General features: G+C 45.9%; 1 protein-coding gene across 1 annotated transcript in view; it reads left to right on the top strand.

Annotated features, from left to right (window-relative positions):
• Positions 1-2,035: 2,035 nt before the first annotated feature.
• LOC149435479 (membrane progestin receptor gamma-B-like) overlaps positions 2,036-27,500 on the top strand; it is a gene marked incomplete at its 3' end in the record, with an annotated part of 48,012 nt that continues 22,547 nt past the window's right edge. Inside the window, exons 1-5 of the mRNA XM_089662619.1 lie at positions 2,036-2,137; positions 9,751-9,875; positions 9,971-10,098; positions 16,271-16,476; positions 26,364-26,490. Of these exons, the coding sequence (XP_089518745.1) occupies positions 9,825-9,875; positions 9,971-10,098; positions 16,271-16,476; positions 26,364-26,490 (512 nt within the window). The remainder of the gene's footprint in view (positions 2,138-9,750; positions 9,876-9,970; positions 10,099-16,270; positions 16,477-26,363; positions 26,491-27,500) is intronic.

Below are 27,500 nucleotides of genomic sequence, written 5' to 3'. Positions count from 1 at the left end.
CCATCATTGGTGTAAGTCAGAGGAATAGTGCCCCATCATTGGTGTAAGTCAGAGGAATAGTGCCCCATCATTGGTGTCAGTGGGGGGAATAGTGCCCCATCATTGGTGTCAGTGGGAGGAATAGTGCCCCATCATTGGTGTCAGTGGGAGGAATAGTGCCCCATCATTGGTGTCAGTGGGAGGAATAGTGCCCCATCATTTGTGTCAGTGGGGGGAATAGTGCCCCATCATTGGTGTCAGTGGGAGGAATAGTGCCCCATCATTGGTGTCAGTGGGGGGAATAGTGCCCCATCATTGGTGTCAGTGGGGGGAATAGTGCCCCATCATTGGTGTCAGTGGGAGGAATAGTGCCCCATCATTGGTGTCAGTGGGAGGAATAGTGCCCCATCATTGGTATCAGTGTGAGGAATAGTACCCCATCATTGATGTCAGTGGGAGGAATAGTGCCCCATCATTGGTGTCAGTGGGGGGAATAGTGCCCCATCATTGGTGTCAGTGGGGGGAATAGTGCCCCATCATTGGTGTCAGTGGGGGGAATAGTGCCCCATCATTGGTGTCAGTGGGAGGAATAGTGCCCCATCATTGGTGTCAGTGGGAGGAATAGTGCCCCATCATTGGTATCAGTGGGAGGAATAGTGCCCCATCATTGGTGTCAGTGGGAGGAATAGTACCCCATCATTGATATCAGTGGGAGGAATAGCACCCCATCATTGGTGTCAGTGGGAGGAATAGTGCCCCATCATTGGTGTAAGTCAGAGGAATAGTGCCCCATCATTGGTGTAAGTCAGAGGAATAGTGTCCCATCATTGGTATCAGTGGGAGGAATAGTGCCCCATCGTTGGTGTCAGTGGCAGGAATAGTGCCCCATCGTTGGTGTCAGTGGGAGGAATAGTGCCCCATCGTTGGTGTCAGTGGGAGGAATAGTGCCCCAACGTTGGTGTCAGTGGGAGGAATAGTGCCCCATCATTGGTGTCAGTGGGAGGAATAGTGCCCCATCATTGGTGTCAGTGGGAGGAATAGTGCCCCATCATTGGTGTCAGTGGGAGGAATAGTGCCCCATCATTGGTATCAGTGGGAGGAATAGTGCCCCATCATTGGTGTCAGTGGGAGGAATAGTGCCCAATCATTGGTGTCAGTGGGAGGAATAGTGCTCCATCATTGGTATCAGTGGGAAGAATAGTGTCCCATCATTGGTGTCAGTGGGAGGAACACCAGATGAAAAAGAGGAAAAAGAGCCTAAAAAAAGAAAATGAATGCGGCCCCCACATCTAAGAATCGGTAATCTGCGATATAATAAATGTTTTCTTTTGGGTTTATTACCACTGAGGTCCCCGGTCACACCGATCCGAATTTGAAATCGTGCGACTTCCAGTGAAGTTGCACGATTTCAAAGTCAGATATCATTCCGGCTCCCACCGGAAGTCGTGAATGCGCAACTTTAGAAGTTGGTGCGGCTCCGACCAAGCCGGAAAATCGCGCGGATACGACGGCGTTGATTGCGGACAATAGGGTGCAACTTGCACAGCCAGGGGCGGACTGACCATTTGGAAACTCGGGCACTGCTTGAGGGCCCGGGGTCAGTAGGGGGCCCCACAAAATGTCCCTGGTACCTTTTTTATAGGTTTTTTTGGGTGTCCTTTGAGTGTGGGCGAGGACACAGGGGCCCCATGATCCCCTATTGCCCGGGGGCCCCATGCGTTGTCAGTCCGCCCCTGGTCGCAGCCAGGTACGATCGGGCACTGTGAGGATTGGTAAGCTGCAACATTGTAACTTTTTATTTCTTTTGTTTCTGATGGAAGAATTCGATGTTTTCCTGCAGGGATATCATTGCCGGGACATCGACCTTTTTTTTTTTTTTTTTGCTCTGGAAAGGCCGAGTGCGCTGCGATTGTGCGCTTTGTGCTGCATTGAGTCACGCAGGGTTGTCACCACGGGGCACCCAGTTGACTTCGGTTGCTACAAAGCCTGCAAACCAGTCTGACGAGTTCGGGGTGTTTGGGGCAACAGACAGAATGTGAAGCATGTGAGGAGGAGTGAAGGAGGGAAAAGGCGAAGTCGGTGCCAGATCGCTGATATCAAAGTGCGGCTGACGACCAGGATGGAAGACTAAAGCGCAGTTCCTCCCCGCGCTGCCCGGGTGAGTGCGGACGATGCGATTCTGACTTTCCTACGCCATGTTCGCTGGGTGGTCATAATGTTATGGCTGATTGCTTTTACATCTGAAAGTTTCTCACTTAAACGTTTCATTTTGGTGCGATTTTTATGGATGAATCGGCCCCGGTTCGCGCTGAATGCGACTTTGAAATTGCAATACTTCAAGTAGCGCGATTTCAAAGCCGCAGATCGGTGCGGTTTGTACCTCCGATGTGACGGCTGCTCGCAGCACGATTTCTGAAGACTTTATGGCGACTTGAGAAGATTTTTAATGATTTCTTGCAATTTTCAGAGCGATTTCCATGATGGGAGGGAAATTGCAACTTAGGCTGCATTCACACTTTTGCTCGAAGCTCCAAAAACGTTCAAACTTAACAAAATCGTTCTCTGTGGTGCCTGTTAGTGCGATCAGCTGTGAACAGGCACCATAGAGGACAATTGATTTTTAAAGTTTGAGCGTTTTTGGAGCAGATAGAACTGGAGAAAAAGTCATGCAAGAAGAGAGCGGATATAGTGAATGCGGGGTCCGGGGAGAGCGGATATAGTGAATGCGGGGTCCGGGGAGAGCGGATATAGTGAATGCGGGGTCCGGGGAGAGCGGATATAGTGAATGCGGGGTCCGGGGAGATCAGATATAGTGAATGCAGGATCCTGGGAGAGCGGATATAGTGAATGCGGGGTCCGGGGAGCGCGGATATAGTGAATGCGGGGTCCGGGGAGAGCGGATATAGTGAATGCGGGGTCCGGAGAGATCAGATATAGTGAATGTGGGGTCCGGGGAGATCAGATATAGTGAATGCAGGGTCCGGGGAGAGCGGATATAGTGAATGCGGGGTCCGGGGAGAGCGGATATAGTGAATGCGGGGTCCGGGGAGAGCGGATATAGTGAATGCGGGGTCCGGGGAGAGCGGATATAGTGAATGCGGGGTCCGGGGAGAGCGGATATAGTGAATGCGGGGTCCGGGGAGAGCGGATATAGTGAATGCGGGGTCCGGGGAGAGCGGATATAGTGAATGCGGGGTCCGGGGGGAGCGGATATAGTGAATGCGGGGTTCGGGGAGAGCGGATATAGTGAATGCGGGGTCCGGGGAGAGCGGATATAGTGAATGCGGGGTCCGGGGAGAGCGGATATAGTGAATGCAGGGTCCGGGGAGAGCGGATATAGTGAATGCAGGGTCCGGGGAGAGCGGATATAGTGAATGCGGGGTCCGGGGAGAGCGGATATAGTGAATGCGGGGTCCGGGGAGAGCGGATACAGTGAATGCGGGGTCCGGGGAGAGCGGATACAGTGAATGCGGGGTCCGGGGAGAGCGGATACAGTGAATGCGGGGTCCGGGGAGAGCGGATATAGTGAATGCGGGGTCCGGGGAGAGCGGATACAGTGAATGCGGGGTCCGGGGAGAGCGGATATAGTGAATGCGGGGTCCGGGGAGAGCGGATACAGTGAATGCGGGGTCCGGGGAGAGCGGATACAGTGAATGCGGGGTCCGGGGAGAGCAGATACAGTGAATGCGGGGTCGGGGGAGAGCGGATACAGTGAATGTTGGGTCCGGGGAGAGCGGATACAGTGAATGCGGGGTCTGGGGAGAGCGGATATAGTGAGTGCGGGGTCCGGAGAGAGTGGATATAGTGGGAGGAATAATGCCCTATTGGTGTCAGTGGGGGAAATAGTGCCCTATTACTGGTGTCAGTGGGGGGAATAGTACCTTGTTGTTGGTGTCAGTGGGGGGAATAGTGCCTCATCAATGGTGTCAGTGGGAGGAATAGTGCCTTAAGGGCTAGACAAAGGCAAGCAAAGAGCCACATCTGGCCTTTAGGCCGCAGCTTGGAGACCACTGGGCTAGATTACTGGGTCAAAGCAATTTCAAAACAGCAGCTCTTGTTCGATGTTTCCAGTCTACAGTGGTCAGGACCGACCAAAAGTAGGAAAACCAATGAACCTGCGACAGGGTCATGGGTGGCCAAGGCTCATTGATGGAGGTGGGGAGGGAAGGCTGATTGGTGGAGGTGGGGAGGGAAGGCTGATTGGTGGAGGTGGGGAGGGAAGGCTGATTGGTGGAGGTGGGGAGGGAAGGCTGATTGGTGGAGGTGGGGAGGGACGGCTGATTGGTGGAGGTGGGGAGGGACGGCTGATTGGTGGAGCTGGGGAGGGAAGGCTGATTGGTGGAGCTGGGGAGGGACGGCTGATTGGTGGAGCTGGGGAGGGACGGCTGATTGGTGGAGCTGGGGAGGGACGGCTGATTGGTGGAGCTGGGGAGGGACGGCTGATTGGTGGAGCTGGGGAGGGACGGCTGATTGGTGGAGCTGGGGAGGGACGGCTGATTGGTGGAGCTGGGGAGGGACGGCTGATTGGTGGAGCTGGGGAGGGACGGCTCATTGATGGAGGTGGAGAGGAAAGGATCATTGATGGAGGTAGAGAGGAAAGGATCATTGATGGAGGTAGGGGAGGGAAGGCTGGCCTGTGTAGTCCGATTCAATAGAAGAGCTACTGGAGCTCCAATTTCTGAAAAAGCGAATGCTGGTTCTGATAGGTGTCAGAACACACAGAGCTTCGGGGGTTGTGTAGCCGCAGACTGCTCAGGGTGCCCATGCTGACCCATGTCCACAGCCAAAAGCACCTACAATGGGCACACGAGCATCCTAACTGGACCACAGAGCCATGGAAGAAGGTGGCCTGGTCTGATGAATGACATTTTCTCTTACATCATGTGGATGGCGGGGTGGGTGCGTGTCACCTACCTGAGGAAGGGATCCCCCCAGGATGCATTATGGGAAGATGATGAGCCGGCGGAGGCAGTGTGATGCTTTGGGCAATGTTCTGGGATACCTCGGCTCCCGCCATTCATGTGGATGTCACTTTGGCGCCCACGCCTCAACAGGTCAGGGCTGTTTTGCCGGCAGAAGGGGGACGTACTCAATATTTAGTGGGTGGCCACAATGTCATGACTGATCGGCGTACACTTTTTTAATTTCTTATTTACAAATTTCACTTTTAATAACGAATTTCTCCGCAGAAAGCCTTTCCGTGTTCCGTGGATCCGGTACAGAGACTATTATTGGCAGCAGCTGAAGCTCCCCATTGTTCACATACATGCAGCAAAGCTCTGGGTGTGTACATGTATGACAGGCAAAGGGCAGGGTTGGGATTAAACCTCATCTACACGGGAAGTCACCGTCTTCACTGCTTCCAGTTACAGTTTACATTTTATGCCGTTGTTTTCAAATTGAAGCGTGAGCTCTTTGGCTCAGGCTTCCAGTATCCTCCTTCAGCCCTGGTCACGTAGTCATGCCTGGCACCTGGCTAGGAGCTCGCACATCCGGCGCTGGAGGAGATGGTTTTTCCCAATTACATTTTAACTCACCCATCCCCTTTTGTGATTACTGATTAACCAGCAAAATATTCCTTTTTATTTCAATGCTGTGAGGACATGACATTGAATGACAGACGTTCTCTTGTCCGGGCGGGTGGGGCGGATTGGACGGTGGCAGCAGAGAAGTGGGTGTCGTTAGGTCACCCAGAGCCTGACACCAAGAGAGGTGCCGGATTATGGGAAGATTAGAGAGGTGGGCAAGGTAGGCTTCCAGTCTGGAGCGTCCGTCTCAACCATACTCCTTGATGGGAAGCCTTCATGTCCGACCCATGACGTCCGATCCGTGACGTCCTATCCATGATATATGATGATGTGTGATGTGTACATTCTCAGCACAGAAGATCTAGGAGGCGGTATGTCCTTTACAACATGCTGTGCTTTTAACAGCCGGAGGAAGTAAAATATAACAATTGCTCATGGCAGCAAATTACACCCGCAGAGCTGCTAACCGTTATAAAAAGTAGTCACTCATAACCTGTACAACACAATTGTATCCCGATGTGTTGAGTTATATATATTCTTTACATTTTTAATACTTCTCTTTGAGTAATATATACAGTGCAAAGATTATTATTAAATTTGTTGTATTATGTTTGTATTTTTGTTTTATTATACTGCGTTATGTTTGTAGTAATAGTATTGTTTTTGTTTTATTATATATATATATATTTTTTTTTTTATTCTGTATTTTTAAGTTTGAAGTTGTTTTATTATTATTATTATTATTATTATTATTATTATTATTATTATTATAATCATCAGGAATACAATACAACAAATATTGATAAAAATTATATTATTATTATCATCAGGAATACAATACAACAAATATTGATAACGATAACAACAATAATTCTATTATTATTATCATCATCAGGATGTGTTTTTGTTTTATTATACTGTATTATGTTTGTAGTAATAGTATTGTTTTTGTTTTATTATATATATTTTTTTTATTCTGTATTGTTAAGTTTGAAGTTGTATTATTATTATTATTATTATTCTTAATAGGTATACAATACAACAAATAATATTGATAACAATAATTATAATCATCAGGAATACAATACAACAAATATTGATAATAACAACAATAATTATTTTATTATCATCAGGAATACAATACAACAAATATTGATAACAATAACTACAATAATTATATTATTATCATCAGGAATACAACAAATATTGATAACAATAACAATAATTATATTATTATTATTGTTATTAGGAATACAATACAACAAATAATATTGATAACAATAACAACATTAATGATATTAATATTATTATCATAATTAGGAATACAATACAACAAATATTGATAACAATAACAACAATAATTATATTATTATTATTATTATCATTAGGAATACAATACAACAAATAATATTGATAATATTAATATTATAATCATTATTATTATTCATATTTGTTTTATTGTATATTGTATTCATATTATTATTATTATTATTATTATTGCAAATATTCAATAGAGAAGATAGGACTTTCAGGGTGCATGAACATGAATATAATTACCAAACAACTTTAATATATTTTTTATATAATTTTTTTTTATTTTTTTTAATATATATTTTGAAATGTATTGAATATGGTCAAAATTGTAGCATTTCAAATATATGTCAATATATTTGGGAAGAATATTTTACAAATATATTTCAAATATATTTTTCTTCCGTATGGGTGTAAGGGGCTCAGAACAGTAAGGGTTCATTTTAAATTTGCAGTTTGGAGGGTGGTAAAACCCCATAGTTAAGACATGTTTTTACCACCCCCACTGCACCCCCCTTTAGTTGCAATGGCCAGGGGTGTACACATGCTGCAGCTGGAGTTCTACATCCTTCCATGGTTGGTGGGTGTAGCACCTGTCATGTGAAAGAAGCCTCCTCACCACTTGATTTTAACTCATGATTGCCGTGCAATACGGTAGTACGGCAATTAAAGGTTTAAATCGGGTGTGAGGTGGTGACACCCGGTGATCTTTGACTTCTCCCGTGTTGTTCAGGTAGATCTCCACTTCTTTATGGTTACCTACCCCCGCCATAAGGGAAATATATGGGCTGCCATTGATGATCTTGATGAGGATAATATGTGTCTGCCTGGCTGGGATATACATACTGCAAATGAACAGTCAGAATTCCTCGTTTCAAGTCAAAATGAAGAAAGTATGGAAGCCGTTGGATAAACATGGCAGCCAAGAAGAGGTCGTCAGTGGCAGCCCCTTATATTTCATTATTAAACTGATCAATTGGTTTCCCGTTGTAGCTCTAAGCACACATACAGTGCAGGAAATGTGTATTTGTTCCCCTGCTGATGTTGAATGTTCGCCCCTCACACAGAAATGATCGGTCTAACAATGGAATGTTCGCCCCTCACACAGAAATGATCGGTCTAACAATGGAATGTTCGGTGTAACACTGAGAGACAGAATACAACAACAAATTCAGCAGAAATGCGTCTAACAAATGATGACTGATCTGCATGTTCATGAGGGAAAGAAGGATTTGATCCCCTTCACAAAACATGACTTAGTACTTGGTGGCAAATCCCTTGTTGGCAATCACAGAGGTCAGACGTTTCCTGGAGTTGGCCCCCAGGTTTGCACACATCTCAGGAGGGATTTTGGCCCACTCCTCTTGGCAGATCCTCTCCAAGTCATTAAGGTTTGGTGGCTGACGTGTGGCAACTCAAACTTTCAGCTCCCTCCACAGATTTTCAGTTGGATGAAGGTCTGGAAAATGGCTAGGCCACTCCAGGACCTTAATGTGCTTCTTCTTGAGCCACTCCTTTGTTGCCTTGGCCGTGTGTTTTGGGTCATTGTCATGCTGGAACACCCATCCACCACCCATTTTCAATGCCCTGGCTGAGGGAAGAAGGTTCTCACCAAAGATTTGATGGTACATTGCCCTGTCCATCGTCCCTTTGATGCGGTGCAGTTGTCCTGTCCCCTTAGCAAAAAAAACACTCTCAAATCAGAATGTTTCCACCATGTTTCACAGTTGGGATGGTGTTCTTGGGTCATAGGCAGCATTCCTCCTCCTCCAAACACGGTGAGTTGAGTTGATGCCAAAGAGCTGGATTTTGGTCTCCTCTGACCACAACACTTCCCACCAGTCCTCCTCTGCATCATTCAGATGTTCAGTGGCAGACTTCAGACGGGCCTGGACATGTGCTTTCTTGAGCAGAGGGACCTTGCGGGCACTGCAGGATTTCAGTCCTTGTCAGCGTAGTGCGTTACCAATTGTTTTCTTGGTGACTGTGGTCCCAGCTGCCTGGAGATCATTGACAAGATCCTCACGTGTAGTTCTGGGATGATTCCTCACTGTTCTCATGATCATTGACACTCCACGAGGTGAGATCTTGCATGGTGCACCAGACCTAGGGAGACTGACACGTGTTTTGTGTTTCTTCCATTTGTGAATGATTGCACCAACTGTTGTCACCTTCTCACCAAGCTGCTTGGCCATAGTTTGGTAGCCCAGTCCAGCCTTGTGTAGGTCTACAATCTTGTCCCTGACATCCTTGGACAGCTCTTTGGTCTTTGCCATGGTGGAGAGTTTGGAATCTGATGGTTTGATTGCTCCTGTGGACAGGTGTCTTTTATACAGGTAACAAAATGAGATTAGCAGCACTCCCTTTAAGAGACTGCTTCTAATCTCAGCTTGTTACCTGTATGAAAGACACCTGGTAGCCAGAAATCCTGCTGAATGATAGGGGATCAAATCCTTCTTTCCCTCATGAACATGCAGATCAGTCATCATTTGTTAGACGCATTTCTGCTGAATTTGTTGTTGTATTCTGTCTCTCAGTGTTACAATACACCGAACATTCGATGTTTACACCGATCATTTCTTTGTGAGGGACAAACATTCAAAATCAGCAGGGAAGCAAATACGCATTTCCTTCACTGTAACTGGTAAAGCCATAGGACTTGGATTTACCAGTAGCACTAGGTTGCGGCTGGCCATTGATGCTCGAATATTGTTCATTGGGTTTGCTGTGTGTCCTCTCTATAATTGGCAGGTTGCCCTTTTTCATGGAGTGATACCTGCTCCGTAATTGACTTTGAAAAAGGAATGTGCAAACAGATAAGGTGTGGAGTGAACAGCGTGATAAAGGGAGCCATGGTACAGACAGTGTTCATGTGCTATGATGCAAATACTGTAAAAGTGGAGCCTGTTTAGTGACACCTATGTGTTCTTAGTGCACTGAGAATCCATATTGGAAAAACCGGTGACGAGCTGAATCAACGAGGAGGATAACCCCTGAGCCAGCGCCATGTTGACCTGGAAGCTACCCAGATTGTTAACCGTTCAGCAAGTTCCCAAGGTGAGTACCAAGAGATGGACGCCAAACGTGAGATGTGTCTATGTGTTCATATTTACTGTATAACCTTCTCAATCTGCCTTCTATCTGTGCCTCAGGTGTTTCATGAAGATGGCATTATATGTGGATACCGTTCCCCGCGGAGCTCTGCCTCAGCTTGTGTCCTTAGTCTCTTCCAGATGACCAACGAGACCCTTAATATCTGGACTCACTTTATACCATCTTGGTAAGAATTCCATTCCATAGATGCTACTTGCAACTGTCTAGAGCAGACCTGGGCAATTTATGGACCCTGGGCCACATCTATTATTATTATACAGTATTTATCTAGCGCTAAAAGGTTTGCTCAGCACTGTTCATTATAGTGGGAGAACATGAGACAATACAGTAACAATACAATACACGAGGGGTTCGAGGGCCCTGCTCCTTGGAGCTTACAATCTAGGAGGGAGGGTGTAGAGGTACAGGAGGAAGTGGCTGTGGGGGATGGAGTGGTGAGAGGAGTGGAGGAGATCGGCTGTTAGGTGAGGGTGGAGTAGGCTTCCCTGAAGAGATGGGTTTTCAGGGTGCGCCTAAAGGTGAGGAGGGTAGGTGACAGTCTGATGGATTGGGGTAGTGAGTTCCAGAGGATGGGGGAAGCCCTGGAGAAGTCCTGCAGTCGGGCGTGGGAGGTGGAGACCAGGGAGCTAGAAAGTAGGAGGTCTTGTGAGGAGCGAAGATTACGGGTTGGGTGGTGTTTGGGTATCAGGTCGGTGAGGTAGATTGGGGCAGAGTTATGAATGGCTTTGTACGTCAATGTTAGTAGTTTGAATTTAATGCGTTGGGCAATCGGGAGCCAGTGGAGGGAATGACAGAGGGGGGGTGGAGAAGCGGAGCGGTTGGTAAGGTGGATGAGTCTGAGTTCAGGATAGACTGAAGCGGGGATAGTCTGCGATGAGGTAGGCCAGTGAGAAGGGAGTTGCAGTAGTCCAGACGTGAGATAATAAGGGAGTGAACGAGTAGTTTAGTAGTGTCTGGGGTTAGGAACGAACGTATTTTGGAGATGTTGCGGAGGTGGAGCCTGCATGAGTTTGTCAACGATTGGACATGGGGCTGGAAGGACAGGTTTGAGTCTAGAGTGACACCTAGGACTTTGGCTTGTGGGGTGGGACTGATGGTGGCCCTTTGGCTATCCCTGTCTGGCCCAGGTGAGGTTAATCGAAAGTTAGAAAAAAAACTGTAAATACATGTTGGCCAGTCAACAATATGGCAGTGGCTGGGCTTCCACCCTCGTTGGCCCACCAGTTGCCAAGATGGCGGCTGTCCTACTTCCGAGCGGCCTCAGTTGTGCAGAAGATGTGGTGCCGCTCCTTGAGCAACTGAGGTAGAGCATAGGATATGGGCAACACGAATCTGATGCAGGTGAGAAGGGGTTGCCAGGTCCCGATCTCCACCTGACCGGTATATACTATCAAATTAAATGTTAGACGAAATTTTGGGCCACTCGTTGCTGATCTTCAACATACTGCACAACATTTCTGGTATTGTTATTGTGAAGGTTTTGTTACAAATTTAGTCTGCGCTAAAAGTTCAACCCGCCAACCCGCCGCAACAACCCTAGTTTCTTAGGTGGCCCCTTGGGAAATTGATGTGCTCACCCCAGGTCTAGCGGATGCTCTGATTGGAGAATTTCTTGCTGGTCTTTGTGTCATGCTCATTGTTCAATCTCTGTCTTCTCCAAACTGGACTTTCTGTCTTTCTTTCTATTGTGGACAGTCAGTGACTCGGCTTTCATTTTTTCTTTGTTTTTACAGATCTTCCACAGTCTGAAATGCTGATCTTTTTTTCTGGATCTTTTCTGTCCCTACAATCTTCTGAATCTCCTTTAATTCCTTCTTTGATCTTTGTAAGTGCCCTTCAACAAAAAGACCTGATCTTTTCCATTCATACGTTCTGTGAAGTCTTCAAAAAGATCAGGCAAGCAAGGAGACCATCATTTTCCAGCAGATCTAGACTGGGACAAAAAATAGGCCCAGAGATTTTGGACTGAGCAGCCCCAAGCCTGGGTACCCTTTCCTTGGAGGCCGGTGCCGGAATGCCAGGGCCCGGTCGCAAGACGTTTGTGACCCTGATAGTTCCTCCACTAGTGTCAGTAGGTTTTTATTTAATTTTTTACAATTTTATTTATTTTTTTTACTTTTTTTTTTTTTTTTTTTTTTTTGGAGGAGAGAAGAAAATAAAGAGAGAAAGAGAGAGATAAGGGAAGAAAAAAAGAGGGACTGAAAGAGAGAGAGAAAATGAAAAAGAGAGAAGGAAAGAGAGAGTGAAAGAGAGAAGGAAAGAGAGAGTGAAGGAGAGAAGAAAAGAGAGAGTAGAGGAGAGAAAGAAGGAAATGGAGAGCGAGAAGGAGAGAAAAAAATCAAATGGAGAGCGAGAAGGAGAGAAAAAGATCAAAGGGAGAGCGAGAAGGAGAGAAAAAAAGGAAAGGGAGAGCGAGAAGGAGAGAAAAAAAGGAAAGGGAGAGAGATAAGGAGAGAAAAAAAGGAAAGGGAGAGAGATAAGGAGAGAAAAAAAGGAAAGGGAGAGAGAGAGAAGGAGAGAAAAAAAAGGAAAGGGGGGGAGAGAGAAGGAGAGAAAAAAAAGGAAAGGGAGAGAGAGGAGAGAAAAAAAGGAAAGGGAGAGAAAAAAGGAAAGAGAGAGAAAAAAGGAAAGAGAGAGAAAAAAGGAAAGAGAGAGAAAAAAGGAAAGAGAGAGAAAAAAGGAAAGAGAGAGAAAAAAGGAAAGAGAGAGAAAAAAGGAAAGAGAGAGAGAAGGAAAGAGAGAGAGGAGGAGAGAGAGAGGAGGAGAGAGAGAGAAGGAGAGAGAGATGAGAGAAAGAAGGAGAGGGAGAGAAAGAAGGAGAGGGAGAGAAAGAAGGAGAGGGAGAGAAAGAAGGAGAGGGAGAGAAAGAGGGAGAGAAAGAAGGAGGGGAGAGAAAGGAGAGGGAGAGGAGAGAAAGGAGGAGAGAAAGAAGGAAGGAAAGCGAGAGAGGAGAGAAAGAAGGGAGGAGGGAGAGAGGAGAGAAAGAAGGAAGGAAAGCGAGAGAGGAGAGAAAGAAGGGAGGAGGGAGAGAGGAGAGAAAGAAGGGAGGAGGGAGAGAGAAGGAGAGAAAGAAGGAAAGGGAGAGAAAAGGAAAGAAGGAAAGGGAGAGAAAAGGAAAGAAGGAAAGGGAGAGAGAAGGAAGGAAAGGGAGAGAGGAGAGAAAGAAGGGAGGAGAGAGAAGGAAGGAGAAAGAAAAGGAGAAAAAGGAAAAAGAGAGAAGGAAAAAGAAGAGAGCTCCAGCTTCAGGGAGGGAGGAACCCAGTGGGAGCGCTGCAAGAGATGAAGGGGGTGGCCACGAGGGGAGGGGAGCGACTTATAGCGGGACAGCGGCGTGAATTCTGACACTGGGGTGGGAACTGAATAACTGCCACTGACATTCCCCGTGACACCAATACAGTGATTAGTGCTCATAAAAAACATTGACACTGTACTAATGTCACTGGGCAGGAAGGGGTTAACATCTGGGGCGATCAAAGGGTTAACTGTGTGCTGTGTGTTTTTACTAGGGAGCAGGGGTGGACTGACCATTTTGGAACTCAGGCACTGCCCGAGGGCCCAGGGTCAGGAAGGGGCCCCATGAGATGCCCCTGGTACCTTTCATAGGCTTTTTTGGGTGTGCTTTGAGTGTGGGTAAGGACACATGGGCCCCATGATCCCCTATTGCCCAGGAGCCCCATGAGTTGTCAGTCTGCCCCTGCTATGGAAACATGCTGTGCAGAGAGATAGAAAGCAGCATGTCCTTGCTGACAGGGGAGAGACCTGTGTTTACACACAGGTCTCTCCCCTGTCAGTGTGGCTCGGCGATCGCCGGGTGCCGGCGGAGCATCTCCAGCTGGGACCTGGTGATCGACATCTGTAGCCGCCAATGGCGACGCAGGTAAGGCAGCACATGCGTGCGCCCCCTACCCGGAAATGCAAAATCACGTATATATACGTGATTTTGCACAGCCCTGCCGCCCTGTAGCAGTATTTCTGCTATAGGGCGGCGGGGAAGCGGTTAACAATATATTGTGTTCCTTCATCTCCTTAGTATGCTGTCACCAGACTTGGCTCTGTGACGGAACACGGCAATTATACCCTGTGGAACAATATCTTCTCCACCTGTGTTTGTTGTGCCAAAATGATGAATGATGGCTGTGTCCGGTTACACCAAAATGTCTCCTGGATGTAAATATTATCGGATACTGTATAGAAAAATGCTGATAGGATTCAAAGAAATAATTTCCATAAAGCGGTATTGAACCCAAAACCAAAATATGTCATATATTGCAGCTTACTGATCCTTTAGATGTGGAGGCTGCAATAGTTTTATTTTTTAGGCTTTGTGACGGGAGTCACTTTGGGTGGGGGCCCCACGGAACCCAGCTCACTTTAGAGAGGTGGGGAGACCCCTGTCTCAGCTCCCCATATCCCTCTTATGTGTAAGTCACCCTGTGCCTGTTAGGGGTACAGGGTGATCTGTTCTAATATTGTATGGGGGTTGTTGATTGTTTAATGTCATGTGGTTGCATCCCATTGTTCTATTGTGTGTCTGGTTTTGGAGCAAACTATTCTGGGATGTATGTGTTTGTGTATTAGCTTAGTGGGGGGGGGTGTCTCCAGCAGTCCTCCCTCCTGATAGGACTGTCTGCTGGTGTGATGTTTGAATACCTGTGTGTGTCTTGTTACTAAATGTAGGGAGGGGGGGCTGTCCCTTGAGTGTATATATCTTGTATCTGTGTTCATGTAAACTAGTCTACCTCCTGGTTTACTTCAAGACTGGTGTCGTCTAGTCTTGTTTGGTCGGCTGTGGTGTCTGTTGTCAGTGTTCGGACGGGGAAGCGGTAGTCTAACGGAAGTACCCAAGCGCAGTCTGGGGACGGTTCCGTTACAGACTTTTTTTCCCCACACGGTAGGCAATGCTGTGAGCGGAGGAGTCAGTGCAATAATTCTATGTCCATCATGCCTTGCTGTAAATCCTGAACTGATAACCTGTAAAGGCTTGTAAATTGTTGCCTCTGAATAATTGTGAATACCGTAGTTCTACGCTATTTCGCAGGCGCACACAATGTTAAGGCTTTGCGCGTTTGCTATCCAATTACCCAACGCAACCTCATCTTTTATATTTTACCCAAAGATCAGCCCATGGCTGTCTTAATGCATGATAATTTTGCATTACATCATACTTGCCAACTGTCCCGGATTTGCTGGGACAGTCATGTGTTTTACTAATGTCGCACCCTCCTAGCTCAGCTATGGGAAGCTGGACACTTATGCTTAGTCAGGAGCTGGTCAGCAGCTCAGGTGTGATAGCCAGAGGGGTCAAATTGTGGTCAGGGCTGAGAGACTCTGCAGGCCAGCCCCTCTGGAATTTCCCCCTGCTCTGAGGCTTTCAGAGGAAGGCCATGGAGGCAGTGGGTGGGTCTGAGGAGTGGCTGGCTGAACTCTTAAGGGGCCTCACCCAATCCCCAACAGACGTCTTGGCAAGGGGCTGGAAATCCTTTAAAAGTGATGGAGCCTGCTCACTGACAGGAGTGGAAGAAGGAGAGTTGGGTGGAAGATGTGAGGCTGGAGGATGGAGGCTGCCATGGGACCTACCTGCGAGTTGGGAGTCAGAGAGGGGGAAAGAAAAGGATGCACTAGCCCCCTGAGCAAGGACCACCTCTATGGCAGGGAAGGAGCAGCCCAGCAGATAGGACTGGCAGCAGCAGCCATGCCGCAAGCAGTACGGGAGAGGATCTGAGTGAGTACACCTGCAACCCCCGGGCAGATAGAGGAAAACCAGATTAGCCCTCTACTAGTGACTGATCACCTCATCTGAAGGAACAGGAGCCAGATCCGCTGCTCAGGAAGAAAGACTCCAGATTGCTGGGTGAAGAGGAGTCCATCTGGGGTGGTACAGGTAGGACATGCCGGTGAGCTCTCCAACAGAGACTGTGTTGCAGAAGAAGCTTGCGAATAGTCCCAGGAGGTTTGTCCTCAGTTATCAGTTCCCACCCCTAAAAAACCCCAGTGGTGACTAAATACTACCCAAAGAAAGCTCTGTCTTAAAAAAAATGATACAATGATCTTAATTTATGGAGAGCAATTATTTATTTGCAAACTTTTATAACAGAAACAAAGAAAAACAAATTTTTTCTAAACTTTTTCCGTATTTTTCATTTTTTTTCCAAAAAATAAATACCACCAAAAGAAATCTCTGTGTGGGAAAAAAAATGCTAAAAATTTCTCAACTGTGCGATTGTCATTCAAAGTGCGACAGCAAAGCTGCCTGGGCAGGGAGGGGGTGTTGAAGGGGTTGATCATTGTACATGGTGCATTGCACAGATTACAGCCGTGTTCTTTGCGTGTCTTTGCAGGTACTTTCTATGGAGATTGGTGTCTATCCTGATCTCTCCTGGATCCCTACATGATCCGTTTATGTGGCCCCTGTTCATCTACCTATTATCCTGCTGCATCTATCCGATGATGTCCACCATTGCGCATACCTTCAGTGTCATGTCTACCCAGGCCCGGCACATCTGCTTCTTCCTGGACTACGGAGCGCTGAGTCTCTACAGCCTTGGTAAGCGTCTACAAGATTTTCTGTTGTCGTTACCCGGATGCAACACACCCCACCCCCACCCCAATATATTGTATATTTGGATCAATGTACTCCAGGTATGAGTTGTATTGGTCCAGCTTGGCACGATGGAAGTCTGTACATCTCATACCTGAGGGGCTGCCGGGGAAGCCGACAATCATTGTAATGGTCAGTGCTACTACAGCGATTGCTGCAATCTTCCGGGTCCTCTGCTGAGCGATTTGCACACTGAGCACAGGGGGGGTCGCTTACTCAGCAGTGCGGCCATTCACAAAAAGCCTTCCCGTATGGAAGAAAAATATATTTGAAATATATTTTGAAAATATTCTTAGCGCTATATATAAATACTGTATAATAAAAAATATTCTTCCCAAATATATTGACATATATTTGAAATGCTATAATTTTGGCCGTATTATTTATTTATTTCAGGTACTTTTATTGCGCCATCAATTTATGCAGTGTTTTACATATATATATATATTGTACATTCACATCAGTCCCTAACCCTCAAGAATTCAATATATTTCAAAATGTATTTCAATAAATAAAGAAATAAAATATATAATTTTTTTTTATTTTTAATTTTTTTATATATTTTTTATTTAAATATTCTATAAATATATATAATATATTTATTGAAATACATTTTGAAATATATTGAATATGGCCAAAATTTTAGCATTTCAAATATATGTCATAGATATATATTATTATTATTATACAGTATTTTTATAGCGCTAAAAGGTTTGCTCAGCGCTGTACATTATAGTGGGGGACAGAACATGAGACAATACGGTAACAAAACACGAGGGGTTCAATATATATATATATATATATATATATATATATATATATATATATATATATATATATATATATATGTATGCAAATATAATATATCTAAGCAATTCTGCGCTATAATATATAATCAATAAAAAAGGATAAGCAGCCACCTCAGCATTACATAAAACATAAACAACATAGGAGTGCGGAACTTAGAATAACTGTAACAAATGGCAATAAAATTCCAATTAATATATAATGATTACCATTACCAATGATGAAATAAGCCCCTCTTCATAGGGACATCAATAGTATATATATATATATATATATGTATGTATATATGACGTTATATGATGTCACAGTTATTTTAAGCGCCGCACTCCTATGTTTTATATATACTGCATGTTGAAATGCATTTTTATTACAAAACGTATGAAAAAATATTATTACAAAACATATGAAAAAATATTTTTAATAATACATTTTCAAATATACTGTATGTCTTTTAAAAATACAAATCTACATTTTTGGAATGCATTTACAAACATATGTAAAAATATTAAAAAATTTAAAAAATAGTGTTAAAATAACTTTTTTTTTCTATGTTAAAAAAAATCTGAAGAATACATTTTTTTTTTTTTTTAATTATTTTAAAAAATATATTTTTTTAAATATATTCTTCAGATTTTTTTTACATATAAAATAGAATAGAAAAATAATAGAATAAAATTAAATAGAATATAACCATCTTCCAAAATTCAGGTAGAAAAGAACCAGCTATTCTTCACAATGAATTTGGATTGATTTGATATTTGCAATTTGAATTCGATTCGAATATTTCAAATCCAGTGGAAACATTTTGAATCCAGAAAACGAATAAACAAATCAATCTGAAACCAAACAAATTTTTTCATTCTGCACGTCTAGATAATACCTGAAGTTCAGATTTTGGAGCTGAAGGTGATCTTTGTGTAACTGGTTGAACTGGTGGTTGGAAATCCAGTCCTGGTAGCTAAGGGTTAGTTTTGTGGGGGAGGGGGATTGAGGAATGGAGGTTGGTTGGTGTCTTGAATCCACAACAAGAAACTGCCAATAAGTTTCAATTTGTAAAAGTCAATAAATACAGATTAATTGTGGGAATACCAGATATGGAGAAGAATCTGGATCAAGAATTCCTAGAATGAATGAAATCTCCTGATAACTATAGATATTCATATATACAGAAAACTGTCTCTGTATTCTCTTCAACCCCTCGCCCTCCAGAGGATTCCCCCCCCCTCGCCCTCCAGAGGATTCCCCCCCCCTCGACCTCCAGAGGATTCCCGCCCCCCCCCTCGCCCTCCAGAGGATTCCCCCCCCCCTCACCCTCCAGAGGATTTCCCCCCCCCCTCGCACTCCAGAGGATTCCCCCCCCGCCCCTCTTCCTGACCAGGCCATTTTTTGCGTTACGGCACTGTGTTACTTTGACAATTGCGTGTCATTTACGCCATTTTTTTCCCCACAAATAGAGCTTTCTTTTGGTGGTAGTTGATCGCCTCTGCGTTTTTTTATTTTTTGCGCTATAAACAAATAAAAGGCCGACAATTTTGAGAAAAAAACAGTATTTTTGACTTTTTGCTATTAAACATGTCCAGTAAAAAAATGTTAAAAATCAAATTTCGGTCAAAATGTGTTCTGCTCCGTGTCTTTGCTTAAAAAAATCCAAATACGTGTAAATTAATTGGTTTACATAAAAGTTTATAGCGTTTACAAATGGCGGGATAGATAATCTGAGTTTTTTTTTTTACTAGTAATGGCGGCGATCAGTGACTTATAGCGGGACTGCGGCGGGCGTTCTGACACTGGGGGGGGGGGAACTGACTTGGTGTCACTGACATCCCCAGTGACACCAATAGTGATCGGTGCTAAAAAAACAGCACTGACACTGTACTAATAGCACTGGGCAGGAAGTGGTTAATGTGAGGGGCGATCAAATGGTTAACTGTGTGCTGGGAGTGTTTTACTAGGGGGCGGGGGGGGGTGCTTCACTGTAATCACACTGCTCTGGATGGCTGTGCTGTGCAGTGTGCCCGAGCTGACAGGGAGGAGGACTGTTTGTAAACAAAACAGTCCTCCTCCCCGGTGATCATCGGTAATCACCGGGCGCCGGCGGGTAATCACTGGGATCCGGTGATTGACATTCGCCTACCCGGAAATGCAAAATCATATATATATATATATATATATATATATATATATATATATATATATAAAACTTGATTTTGTGCACCCATGCCGTCGTGTCGCAGTATATCTGCTATATGGTGGCGGGGAAGCGGTTAATAGGGGTACGGGGACTGCCCTGAGGGACATGAACAAATTCCTTTAAATATTATGCCTGGGGGGTCCCCTTAAACTACCTGCAAAGTTGCACATCTGTACAATTGATAGCATGTATAGACTGACATTTAAAAAAAAAAAGTGAGCCCCCCCCCCACTAATCCTTACCAGGCCCTATAGGTCTGGTAGGAAGGTTAGGAGGAACCCCACAGTAAAGTAGTTTTTTGGGGGTTTTTTTTAAAGTATGTGGGGTTCCTACTAAAAGCCATACCAGGTCCTTTAGGCCTAGTAGGACTTTTAAGGGGGGACCCCACCCCCAAAAAATGGGGGGAATGTGGGGCCCCTTTAAAACTCCTACTAGACCCTTGACCCGAGTACAGGCCAGGAGAGGGGGGGAACAAATGAGCACCCCCCCTCCTGAACCATACCAGGCCACATGCCCTCAACATGGGGGGGGTGCTGTGGGCAAGGGGGGCTCCCCTGCCAAAGCACCATGTTCCCATGTTGATGGGGACAAGGACCTCCTCCCCACATCCCTGGGCTGTGGTTGTGGGGGTCTGCAGGGGGTAACTTATCGGAATCTAGAAGCCCCCTTTAACGAGTGGGCCCTCCATCCTAGCCCCCTCCTTGTGAATGAGTATAGGGTACATGGTACCCCTACCTATTCACCAAAAAAGTGTAAAATGTGAATAAAAACACAACAACAGTTTTTGATAAATCCTTTATTTAAAATAAAAAAGACAAAGAAATAGTTCCATTGTTGTAATCTATCATCAATCACGGCATCCAGCGTTGTCACGCCACCGCCGCCGCCTCGCCTAAATGGAAAAAAAAAAAGACTCCTGCAGACCTGTCCGCACTCCCCGCTATCTGACACTTGTGAGCAGGGGCGGACTGACCACTTGGAAACTCGGGCACTGCCCGAGGGCCCGGGGTCAGTAGGGGGCCCCATGAGATGCCCATGATACCTTTTTCATAGGCTTTTTTGAGTTTGGGCAAGGACACAGGGGCCCCATGATCCCCTATTGCCCGGGGGCCCCATGAGTTGTCAGTCCGCCCCTGTTCCCTTCATACCCACCTAAGATGTACAGTAGGTGGGCGTTGGACTTGTTTTCATGATACTAAAAGAATCCTCCTATGTACTCCAGAAAGCACACATTGAACACACCGCCCGGGTAGGTGTGGCAGCTTTTGTACTTTGCTGGCTGTAAATGTCAGATGTTTTCTCTTCTCACTGACTATACAATGTTCCCGTGAGCAGGGGGTGGGGGGGTGGTATGATGGGGGGCGGGGTTTGCTGAGAGTTCTACCTCCCTGAGGGTTTTCAATTTGGTCTTCAATGAAGCGAGATCAAAGTGGTAGAACACATCAATCAACCTTTCCCAACCGGAGTTCCTCCAAGGGGTGCTAAAGGTTCCGTAGCATTGAGCAACTTCTACCGCTCAGATGAGTGACGGCAGAAAACATCTATTTGTAAGGAGGAAATTCTTCCCACTGACCCCCAATGTAAGGGACATTCTCCCCACTGACCCCCAATGTAAGGGACATTCTCCCCACTGACCCCCAATGTAAGGGACACTCTTCCCACTGACCCCCAATGTAAGGGACACTCTTCCCACTGACCCCCAATGTAAGGGACATTCTCCCCACTGACCCCCAATGTAAGGGACACTCTTCCCACTGACCCCCAATGTAAGGGACATTCTCCCCACTGACCCCCAATGTAAGGGACATTCTCCCCACTGACCCCCAATGTAAGGGACACTCTTCCCACTGACCCCCAATGTAAGGGACACTCTTCCCACTGACCCCCAATGTAAGGGACATTCTCCCCACTGACCCCCAATGTAAGGGACACTCTTCCCACTGACCCCCAATGTAAGGGACATTCTTCCCACTGACCCCCAATGTAAGGGACATTCTCCCCACTGACCCCCAATGTAAGGGACACTCTTCCCACTGACCCCCAATGTAAGGGACATTCTCCCCACTGATCCCCAATGTAAGGGACATTCTTCCCACTGACCCCCAATGTAAGGGACATTCTTCCCACTGACCCCCAATGTAAGGGACATTCTCCCCACTGACCCCCAATGTAAGGGACATTCTCCCCACTGACCCCCAATGTAAGGGACACTCTTCCCACTGACCCCCAATGTAAGGGACATTCTCCCCACTGACCCCCAATGTAAGGGACATTCTCCCCACTGACCCCCAATGTAAGGGACATTCTTCCCACTGACCCCCAATGTAAGGGACATTCTCCCCACTGACCCCCAATGTAAGGGACACTCTTCCCACTGACCCCCAATGTAAGGGACACTCTTCCCACTGACCCCCAATGTAAGGGACATTCTCCCCACTGACCCCCAATGTAAGGGACACTCTTCCCACTGACCCCCAATGTAAGGGACATTCTTCCCACTGACCCCCAATGTAAGGGACATTCTCCCCACTGATCCCCAATGTAAGGGACATTCTTCCCACTGACCCCCAATGTAAGGGACATTCTTCCCACTGACCCCCAATGTAAGGGACATTCTTCCCACTGACCCCCAATGTAAGGGACATTCTCCCCACTGACCCCCAATGTAAGGGACACTCTTCCCACTGACCCCCAATGTAAGGGACATTCTTCCCACTGACCCCCAATGTAAGGGACATTCTCCCCACTGACCCCCAATGTAAGGGACATTCTCCCCACTGACCCCCAATGTAAGGGACATTCTTCCCACTGATCACCAATGTAAGGGACACTCTTCCCACTGACCCCCAATGTAAGGGACATTCTTCCCACTGACCCCCAATGTAAGGGACATTCTTCTCACTGACCCCCAATGTAAGGGACATTTTTCCCACTGACCATCAATGTAAGGGGCATTCTTCCCACTGACCACCAATGTAAGGGACATTCTTCCCACTGACCACCAATGTAAGGGACATTCTTCCCACTGACCCCCAATGTAAGGGACATTCTTCCCACTGACCCCCAATGTAAGGGACATTCTTCTCACTGACCCCCAATGTAAGGGACATTCTTCCCACTGACCCCCAATGTAAGGGACATTCTTCTCACTGACCCCCAATGTAAGGGACATTCTTCCCACTGACCCCCAATGTAAGGGACATTCTTCTCACTGATCACCAATGTAAGGGACATTCTTCCCACTGACCCCCAATGTAAGGGACATTCTTCCCACTGACCCCCAATGTAAGGGACATTCTTCCCACTGACCCCCAATGTAAGGGACATTCTTCCCACTGACCCCCAATGTAAGGGACATTCTTCCCACTGATCACCAATGTAAGGGACATTCTCCCCACTGACCACCAGTGTAAGGGACATTCTTCCCACTGACCCCCAATGTAAGGGGCATTCTTCCCACTGACCACCAATGTAAGGGACATTCTTCCCACTGACCACCAATGTAAGGGACATTCTTCCCACTGACCACCAATGTAAGGGACATTCTTCCCACTGACCACCAATGTAAGGGACATTCTTCCCACTGACCACCAATGTAAGGGACATTCTTCCCACTGACCACCAATGTAAGGAGCACTCTTCCCACTGACCACCAATGTAAGGAGCATTCTTCCCAATGACCCCCAATGTAAGGGACATTCTTCCCACTGACCCCCAATGTAAGGGACATTCTTCCCACTGACCCCCAATGTAAGGGACATTCTTCTCACTGATCACCAATGTAAGGGACATTCTTCTCACTGACTCCCAATGTAAGGGACATTCTTCCCACTGACCACCAATGTAAGGAGCATTCTTCCCAATGACCCCCAATGTAAGGGACATTCTTCCCACTGACCCCCAATGTAAGGGACATTCTTCCCACTGACCCCCAATGTAAGGGACATTCTTCCCACTGACCCCCAATGTAAGGGACATTCTTCCCACTGACCCCCAATGTAAGGGACATTCTTCCCACTGACCCCCAATGTAAGGGACATTCTTCCCACTGACCCCCAATGTAAGGGACATTCTTCCCACTGATCACCAATGTAAGGGACATTCTTCCCACTGATCACCAATGTAAGGAGCATTCTTCCCACTGACCCCCAATGTAAGGGACATTCTTCCCACTGACCCCCAATGTAAGGAGCATTCTTCCCACTGATCACCAATGTAAGGAGCATTCTTCCCACTGACCCCCAATGTAAGGGACATTCTTCCCACTGACCCCCAATGTAAGGGACATTCTTCCCACTGATCACCAATGTAAGGGACATTCTTCCCACTGATCACCAATGTAAGGAGCATTCTTCCCACTGACCCCCAATGTAAGGGACATTCTTCCCACTGACCCCCAATGTAAGGAGCATTCTTCCCACTGATCACCAATGTAAGGGACATTCTTCTCACTGATCACCAATGTAAGGGACATTCTTCTCACTGATCACCAATGGAAGGGACATTCTTCCCACTGACCAGCAATGTAAGGGACATTCTTCCCACTGACCCCCAATGTAAGGGACATTCTTCCCACTGACCCCCAATGTAAGGGACATTCTTCCCACTGACCCCCAATGTAAGGGACATTCTTCCCACTGATCACCAATGTAAGGGACATTCTTCCCACTGACCCCCAATGTAAGGGACATTCTTCTCACTGACCCCCAATGTAAGGGACATTCTTCCCACTGACCCCCAATGTAAGGGACATTCTTCCCACTGACCCCCAATGTAAGGGACATTCTTCCCACTGACCCCCAATGGAAGAAGCAAAAGTGACATCCATTCTAGTCGGATTCATCCAGGAATCTGTTCATGGATACGCTGCTGATTAGGTGGGAGGAGGGCTGTCTGAAAGAAGCCCAATGGTACTGGCAGCCATTTTTGGAAAGTGATGATGACCCCAGGAGGTTGAAAAAATCACCATGGGTTGGTATAAGGTGTTTCTAAAGTCCTTTTTTTATTTTTTTTTAAGAATGGGGAAGGGTTAGAACTCCTGTCTTGTTTTTATTGCAGTCTGTGTCTCTGATGAAGAGATTTATCCCTCTATCTTTGTCCTAGTGACCAATTTCCCAGAAACTGAAAGTCTAAAATTTCAAGTTGTCACCAGAACAGGAATAGAGGGGAAACCTTCCATTGAGGACAATTGCTCTGGTGACATAGAAAAGTGTCTGTTTAGACCCGCCTACATTCGATCCGATTCACAGACGGATGGAGATCCATTCCCCATCTGCCTTGCAGAACGAATCGACTGGTCAGGCGGAGAGGAGAGCGGGCTGTGTCTGTGTCCGCTCTGCGTAAGCGGGGCGGACATGGGGCAGCCATCCAACTGCACAGCTGGGATCCCAACCCCAGAAGACAGGAGTCAGCGGACAGATCCCCAGCTGGGCGAGCGGACTCCAATGTGGTCCAATGTGGTCCACCCCGTGTGGAAGGGACCTCCTCCTTTTAGGACCTTTTTGGCTTTTTTTTTTTTTGTCAAAGCCCCTGAACACAACTCAAAAAGACCGCATGGTCCATAGAGTCTGCCCTTTTTGTGTTTTGTTTGTGCGGGGGGGGTTGTTTTTATTTTTGTTTTGGGTTTTTTTGGGGGGGTTGTTTGCTTTTGTTTTTTTTTATTTTTTGTTGTGTTTTTTTTTTTGGGGGGGGTTGTTTTTTTGTTTTGTTTTTATTTTTGTTTTTTTGTTTTGGGTTTTTTTGGGGGGTTGTTTGTTTTTAATTTTGTTTTGGGGTTTTTTTGGGGGGGGGTTGTTTGCTTTTGTTTTTTTGTTTTTTTTTATTTTTTGTTGTGTGTTTTTTTTTTTGGGGGGGGGTTGTTTTTTTGTTTTGTTTTTATTTTTGTTTTTTTTTGTTTTGGGGTTTTTTTGGGGGGGGGTTGTTTGTTTTTAATTTTGTTTTGGGGTTTTTTTGGGGGGGGTTTGTTTGCTTTTGTTTTATTTTTTGTTTTGTGGCTTTTTTGGGGGGGGGTTGTTTGTTTGTTTTGTTTTTATTTTTGTTTTGGGGTTTTTTTTTGGGGGGGGTTGTTTTTTTTTTTGTATTTTTTTGTTTTTATTTTTGTTTTTTGTTTTGGTTTTTTTTTGGGGGGGGGGCGGTTTTTGTTTTTTTTTTGTTTTTTTATTTTTGTTTTTTGTTTGGGGTTTTTTTTGGGGGGGGGTTTGTTTGCTTTTGTTGTTTTTTTTTGTTTGTTTTTGTTTTGTTTTGTGGTTTTTTTTGGGGGGGGTTGTTTGTTTTTATGTTTTGTTTTTTATTTGTTTTTTGTTGTGGGGGGTTTTTTTGGGGGGGTTGTATTTGTTTTGTTTCTTTTTTTGTTATTTTGTTTTGGGGTTTTTTTTGGTAAAGATTTGTTTTTGTTTTTTATTTTTGTTTTGGGGTTTTTTTTGGGGGAGGGGGGTTGTTTTTGTTGTTTTTTGTTTTGTTTTTTTGGTTCTTTGTTTTGTTTTTTTGGGGTTTTTTTTTTGGGGGGGGGGGGTTTGGTTTGTTGTTTTGTTAACTTAGAGGGAATTTCTTCCTGTTGTGTCAATGGAACAGGAGGGTAAGGTAATTCTCCCCCTAATGAGACACAATCCTCAAAAAGAACCTGGACTGGGATTTTAATTATTTTCCACCCTATCTAAAACAAAATTAAAAAAAGAAGTTTGTGCTTTTTCAGGAAAAAATGCAACATTTCAGCCTTTTTTCTTTTTTTGTTGAACTAACAGAAATGCAGGAGACCCTGAGCATGTTTTTTTTTTTTTAGTTTTTCTATCTGCTGCATTGTATTGGTTGTCACCTATGTTTCATGTTGACATTTTAGGGTCAGCTGTCGCCTACTCTGCATATGTGTTTCCGGACCGGTGGGTTAACAGTCCATTCCATCAATGCTTTGTTCCCTGGGCTGTTTTTAACACAATCATCAGCACAGGAATGTCCTGCTACTCCAGGTATGTCACTAGCTGCTATGATCGTTATCTTATACAAAGTGGTATCCAAAAGTTTCGTAGTTTTGTTACACGCCAACAGATGGCAGCACAAGGCTGCCTGCACAGTCACAGGGAGCACCGACCTTCCTAAGTCAGTGTGCCAAAAGACGTCGTCCTGTGTACGTCGGGAGCTGTGCAACCGGTGCTGTTCTGACCTCATGCGTTACCACGTCTATTTCATCAAGGACAGCATATCAGAACAAATAGCAACCGTGAAACGGGGCAAGTCGCTGGATCTCCGCAATGTTGCCAAAACGGCGACCTTAGAACCGAATCTTCATCTTCGGAAAGCGGGCATTTTTGAGCTCATTAAAGGTCTTCCTAATCTCTCATCGTCTTCCACAACTCATAGGGCCCCCGGGCAATAGGGGATCATGGGGCCCCTGTGTCCTTGCCCAAACTCAAAAAAGCCTATGAAAAAGGTGCCAGGGGCATCTCTTGGGGCCCCCTACTGACCCCGGGCCCTCGGGCAGTGCCCGAGTTTCCAAATGGTCAGTCCGCCCCTGTCTTCCAGTGATGTTCTTCCGCCCTGAAGTGCGCGTGCCACTCAAAACACCTCGAATGACTCATTGCAGCATTGCCGTAAACTTGCCGAATCGTGTCAAACGTCCGCGTGGCAGATTTGCCCGGTTTTACAGAGAATTTCACATTTTGCTGTCCATGATGAAATGGCAAAATGTGGTAAGAATAGCACCAGTTGCACAGCTCCCAATGTACACAAGACGATCTCTTTTGGCACACTGAAGGTCGGTGCTCCCTGTGACTGTGCGTGCAGCCCTGTGCTGCCATCTGTTGGCGTGCTACAAAACTAGTCTCAAAATGTTTTGGTAACCGACTTGTACCGATAACAGGAAAGACATGGGATGAGGTCAGGGGCGGACTGACCATTTGGAAACTCGGGCAATGCCCGAGGGCCCAGGGTCAGTAGGGGGCCCCATGAGATGCCCCTGGTACCTTTTTCATAGGCTTTT

The sequence above is a fragment of the Staurois parvus genome, unplaced genomic scaffold (genome assembly GCF_062004578.1).
Source record: "Staurois parvus isolate SC_StPar_1 unplaced genomic scaffold, SC_StPar_1.0 ptg001503l, whole genome shotgun sequence".
NCBI lineage: Eukaryota > Metazoa > Chordata > Amphibia > Anura > Ranidae > Staurois > Staurois parvus.
Note: the sequence above shows the minus strand (reverse complement) of the source record. Positions and strands in the feature narration are given on the sequence as shown.